At 35.4% G+C, this 6,015-nt stretch overlaps 2 protein-coding genes across 2 annotated transcripts in view; both read left to right on the forward strand.

Annotated features, from left to right (window-relative positions):
• The window catches only part of LOC122059329 (butanoate--CoA ligase AAE1-like), a 2,491-nt gene extending 1,412 nt beyond the window's left edge, over positions 1-1,079 (forward strand). Inside the window, exon 2 of the mRNA XM_042622053.1 lies at positions 324-1,079. Within this exon, the coding sequence (XP_042477987.1) occupies positions 324-1,026 (703 nt within the window). The 3' untranslated portion in view covers positions 1,027-1,079. The remainder of the gene's footprint in view (positions 1-323) is intronic.
• Positions 1,080-4,829: 3,750 nt separating this feature from the next.
• The window catches only part of LOC122060071 (butanoate--CoA ligase AAE1-like), a 7,591-nt gene continuing 6,405 nt past the window's right edge, over positions 4,830-6,015 (forward strand). The window contains exons 1-2 of the mRNA XM_042623236.1: positions 4,830-5,050; positions 5,221-5,422. Coding sequence (XP_042479170.1) covers positions 5,225-5,422 — 198 coding nt within the window. The 5' untranslated portion in view covers positions 4,830-5,050; positions 5,221-5,224. The remainder of the gene's footprint in view (positions 5,051-5,220; positions 5,423-6,015) is intronic.

Here is a 6,015-nt window from a genome sequence, read left to right on the forward strand (position 1 = left end):
TCCCCTTTCTTTTACTTTATTTTTATTTCAGCATTTTTTTTCCTTTATTATTATTTTTTTTTAATTGCGTGGGTTGTTTATTTTTAGTTATTTATTTATTTAATTTTAATTGTGTGGCTTGCGTCTTTAAATTCTTAGATGACGAATGGTTAGGACGTTATTTTTAGGACGGTAATTAGAATTAGATCACAACCATTAATCAGTTCACTTTCGCATTATTAAAAGAAATAAAAAATAAGGTGGCTGCTCTCCCTGTGTTCGACCCGTAGCTACACTGATTCGTACGCTTGCGGTTACATTTTAAATCTCAAACACTTATCTAGTATGGAAGAACTGGGTTTCAATGTATCTCACTTTTATGGTCTAACAGAGACTTCTGGACCAGCTACTGTATGTATATGGAAACCTGAGTGGGATTCTTTACCCCTAGAAGAGAGAGCAAAGATCAAATCCCGCCAAGGACTGAACCATCTTGGGATGGAGGAGGTTGACATAAGAGACCCAGTCACCATGGAGAGTGTGGCTCCTGATGGAAAAACCATGGGGGAAGTGATGTTCAGAGGAAACACTGTGATGAGTGGGTACTATAAAGATCCAAAAGCCACACTGGAAGCTTTCAATGGTGGATGGTTTCGAACTGGAGATCTTGGTGTGAAACATCCTGATGGTTACATAGAAGTGAAGGACAGGTCTAAAGATATCATCATTTCTGGTGGAGAGAATGTAAGCACCATTGAGGTTGAATCAGTACTATTTAGTCATCCAGCAGTTCTGGAAGCTGCAGTAGTAGGACGCCCCGTTGATCACTGGGGGGAGACACCTTGCGCCTTTGTGAAGTTGAAGGATGGTAGTAATGCGAGTGCCGAAGAGATTATCCACTTCTGTCGGGAACGGTTGCCACATTTCATGGCTCCGCGAACTGTTGCATTTGAAGATCTGCCAAAGAATGCAACTGGAAAGATAGAAAAGTTTGTTCTTAGGCAGAAAGCAAAAGCCATGGGAAGCCTTTCTAGTAACAAAATTTAAACCATAAAATACCTTAATAAGTGAAATTGAAGTAATTTCATTGATTGAGTGAAGTGACCATACTTATTGACCGATATAGGAGTTTTACCCTATTCTAAGGAACTTCCTATTCGATTTTCAAGAATCTCTTTATATATAGAAGTCTATATTTTATGTGATAGTTTTCTATTGTATGGTTGGACCAGGGTTCCTCAATCTTATACTATAGAGTCTCCTATTGGAGCACACATCAATATAGAGAATAAAATCACTTTGACAATACTGAAGAATATGGAGAATAGTCATTTGTGGCAAATATTTGAGCTGAGTTGGGCGTAGCTTTGATTCATGATAAATTTAGAGAGAGTCGTTTGAGGTGGCATGGCCATGTTCAACGGATGTAGAATTATTAAGAAAATGTATACTTAGCTTAGGTCTCGTATCTTGTATGACTTTGAATAGAGCTGATTAAAGAGTATGGATCCATATGGCCGATCCCATTTATTTGGAATAAGATTATGTTGTTATTGTTGTTGTTTATCTTAATAACAAGAAAACAGAGAAAATAAAATGTGGGATCCATGAAATTTTCATTAGATCCAAACTCGAGAAATTTAAATCCTTGTAGAACTTTCTTGGCTTTACTTTAGTTTGAAGTTCTTAAAGGATGATATCTATAAGGAAACAGCAGAGATAGAGAGGACCTTCCTTCCTGTGTCTCAAGGGATATGTTAGCACCACAAGGTGCAAGGATTATAGGCCTTTTAGCCACATAACACCTGGAGGGCCTCTTCTGGCACTACTTTGTCTTAGTTTTGACACTAAAATTTAACCATGAAATTTTTTTTTGGCATGGTTGCCCCTTTGATCCAAAATGGACGGCTAATGATCACTCAACATGCATATATTCCTTAATGGAAGGGAAGATCCATTGCTCATATATAATAAGATTTCCTATTGGAGATATCACATGAGGTTTCCTATCAGTAAGGGAGAGAAAGATGGAAAGAGAGTATGTTTCCATATATGTAAGGGAAGGAAAGATGCACTGGAGAGAGAATCCATTTAAAAAAGAAGATTTCCTATTAAAGAGATATGAAAGAGGAGGATGCATTGCATAAACTAAGATTTTTTTTTTTTTATGGTGCAGCTTAGATACCTTATTAAATCAGGGGATTTTAGTAAATCTTTCAACTCCTGGCATATAAAGGTTTGTGGCCATTTTGGTAACCATGGGTCCTTCCAAATATTAATTGAACTGCCAAGCCCACCTTTCAGTAGACTATTGTACATAGAGTGGGAATGATGTGGCCAATATTGTTCAACAGTCAACACTCATCATTGTCTCTAGGAAAATATTTTGATTTTAAAACCCTACCCCACAAGGAAGTGGGGGATGAGGGAAATCTCCAGCCTAGCTGAATTAATAGAGTATCATTATGGACTGAACGTAATTTAATCCTCCCACGCCTTGTTTGTTTATTTATTTATTATTATTATTATTATTTTTTTTTTGTAGGGATAATTTGTTACTTGCGCCCTTCAGCCCAAGGGTGTCAATTAGTATGGATTTGGAAATTTAGTACAAATGTACAATTTTAATTCAGTGTAAGAGATAAAAAGGAGAAATCAAAATCATATTGTTCAATAATTCAAGTGTTTTTTTTTTGTTAATCAAGGTGTCTGGGTCAACTTACACGCGCCTCAACTAATCATAGGGATGCTATAAAAAAAAAAAAACTAATCCTTGGGGAGACAAGCGCAGTAACCCACCGCCACGGTCTCCACTTACCCACGAACGAGTAAGTGCATTTTCAATATCTAAACTGCATTGACTCGATTTGGTTTCAAAAACGGTTCCCGACTCGATTCATTTTCTTTCCTTAATTTATTAATAAAAGCCTAAACAAGAAATGTTAGAGATGGATAAAGAATGGGATATCAGCATCAAAATTGTCCATGGTGAGATCTTGAAATGCAATAAACATCCAACTACTGGGGGTGCGTGGCTATGGCCTCCTAGGTGTTAGATGCTTATTGCACACAATTTGGGGCCCGTTTGATAATATTTTTGTCATTTTTGTTTCAAGAAATGACAGAAACATAAATTTTAGTTTTTAGAAACAGAAACGGAAAAGGAATTGAAGGTGTTTGATAAGTCATGTTTCTAGAAGTTGATAGTAATCAACGAAATAATGACCATAAATCACAAGTAACTTGTTTTGCCTTGTTTTGTCTAAGTCTTTTCTTGAACCATAAATAGGTAGAAATTTTAATTTATATTTCTGAAAACAAGTGAAACGAAATATTTTTATCAAACATTTTTTATTTTGTTTCACAGAAATGGTAAAAATGTGTTTCTTAAAATGTTATCAAATAGGAACCTTAGACTCCGGAGGCATATTCAGTTCATCTCTCTCTCTCTTCTTAAATATGCCTTTAGGATGAGAAAAGAGGGGGAGAATGAGTTGATCACTCCCACGGTCCCACTACCATAATCATGTGGGTCCCTTCGCCTTGGCAATAACAACTTGAAATCAGCTATTATCTTATTTAAAAATGGGGGAAAGCCGGAAAGCACCATACAACACCGGGATGAGATGAATCTATGTCACATATAGTGGCAAAAATGACATCATTTACATGGATCCGAATACGAAAGTGAATGTAAGAATGGATCTCGTATCAAGTTTTGCGTGGAAACGCAAACTGGAATCTGCACTCGTGCGGCGTGCATTTACTTTTTCTCTTTGAAATAAATGGAAGATGCCAAAACATATCCTTTCACCAGAAAATACAAAAAAACATTTATTAGGGACACTATAAAGATAATATTTCATTGTCCCTTGTAAATCTTTTAGTGCGATTCTTGTATCGGATTGGTTTCGGTTCAGACTGATCTCCAATCTTCGATTGATCTGAATCAATGATATATCTTATTTTAAGAATAAAACTGTAAAAATAGTATTTAAAAAAAAAACAGTGGCAAAATAGATCGATACAACTCCCCACATAAAACATTTTTCCTATATTAATATAGGGAATGCACTTCCCCAGTAATATTTTATGGTTATCAAAAAAATCGAATCCCATATCAAATTAATAAAAGAATAATTAAAATAAAAAAAAATCAAAATCAAAATCAAAACCAATTAAATATTCTCATTTTGATTCTAAACGACAATAACGAAATTTAACTGTTCTTAGATAGCCAAAAAATGAAATCTTAAAGAATATTTTAACAAATACTAAGATTTAGGAGATAGTTGTAAACCCTAGGGGAGTGAATCATTCCATTCTTTTCTTCTCACGTGCTTGAATAATTGATCGGGTTCATCATCCAAATCTTCAACTGATTTTTATTTTTTGAACTTGTAATTTTCTTAAATTTGGCCTTAATTTTATGATTCAAAATAATACATCTGATTTAAAATCTATTAAATGAAGAAAGAAAATATGAATTTTAAACCTACAGAAGTGAGAGATTTTTTGGTACGTGAACTTAATCTGATCTCTTTAACTGCGTGGATTAACTGAATGGACTAAAGATGCTATTTCTCTTCATGTGGTTAGTCCATGATCCTACATTTTCCTAATGATCGATCAATTCTTCCGTCAAAAATGGAAAATCGGTCAGGTGCTTGTAATGACACCTAGTTATATGAGTTAGAATCCAACCTCCATCCTTTTTGTTTTTAAATGTATCCCTTTTTATTCGTGTACTTGCCGAAGGAAAGACTGGCGTTAAATGCTGACATACGACCAGGTGATTGCTGAGCGGATCCTATCGCCGCCAAATGTCATTCTCCCAATCTATAAAGTTTCACTTTATCCAAAAAAATAAAAAAAATGGTAACTGGCGAGCTTCCGGTGCTTCACGCCTTCACCTATTACTGTAAAGTTTCTTTCCAAAAGGAAGGCATGATCGATGGTCATTTAGGGTTAATTGGATGACATCTTCCCTAGATCGTCGACTTGGAGCGACCTTCATTCCCGCATTTTGGTGGTAATCATCCATCCGGGAGGACAGGAATCATCTGTGAAGGTAACGATTAACGGATTCAAACCCTGAAGATATTTTTAATTTCAAACAAACAACAGCTAAAGATAAAAAAGTCAACATCGTTATTCTTGCTTCTCTTTCGATATATAAATCTTAAAATTTGCAGATTCTTTTTCAGTTGTTCAGTTTGGTTTTTATGTGATCCGAATCAGATCGATGGAGGGCCTTGTTCGATGCTCTGCGAATTACATTCCTTTGTCTCCCATAAGCTTTCTAGAGAGGTCTGCCTATGTTTACAGAGATAGGCTCTCGATTGTCTACGGTGATGTTAAATATACATGGGGAGAGACACGAGAACGGTGCCTGAAAATCGCTTCTGGTCTTACCCAGATGGGGATTTCCCATTTGGACATCGTAAGTTGTTGGAATTTTTTTTTTTTTTTTCCTTTATAAGTTCTTCTGTTTCCTTATTCTGGATTTAATTTACTTTTGTGCTTTATTTATTTATTTTTATTGATTCTATGAATTTGATGTCTGCTTCTTCCCAAGGTTTTAAGCTATGCATCATGGTTTTTTCACTTCTCACTGTCACTGAACTTCTCTATTGGCAACCCTGAATCGGATTATAGCAGAGGAAATTGGTGATTTGGCATGCCCTTTTTTTAGAATTATTTTTTTACTTATTGAATTTAATTATTTGTGATAGCTTATTTGTTTCTAAAGTGTTGGTCTCAGCTTGCCTACCAACAGTCATTGCTTCTGTTGTTCTTCAGTGAAAGAAAGAATTGAATTTGATGTCTATTTCTCTCCAGCAACAGAGATAATTTTGTTCTTTTTTATCTTTGCATGAATCACCTAGTGATTTAAGCGGAACATGTTATTATTGATCCCATTTTTTTTCACCCTATGGCCCTCCAGTACTTTACCCAAAAAAAAAAAAAATGTGAAGATTTGCAAGTACAGAATATGGCTCGTTGATCGAATTAGTAGGGTGTCCCTGTCCTTAA

This window comes from Macadamia integrifolia, chromosome 13 (genome assembly GCF_013358625.1).
Source record: "Macadamia integrifolia cultivar HAES 741 chromosome 13, SCU_Mint_v3, whole genome shotgun sequence".
Classification (NCBI taxonomy): domain Eukaryota; kingdom Viridiplantae; phylum Streptophyta; class Magnoliopsida; order Proteales; family Proteaceae; genus Macadamia; species Macadamia integrifolia.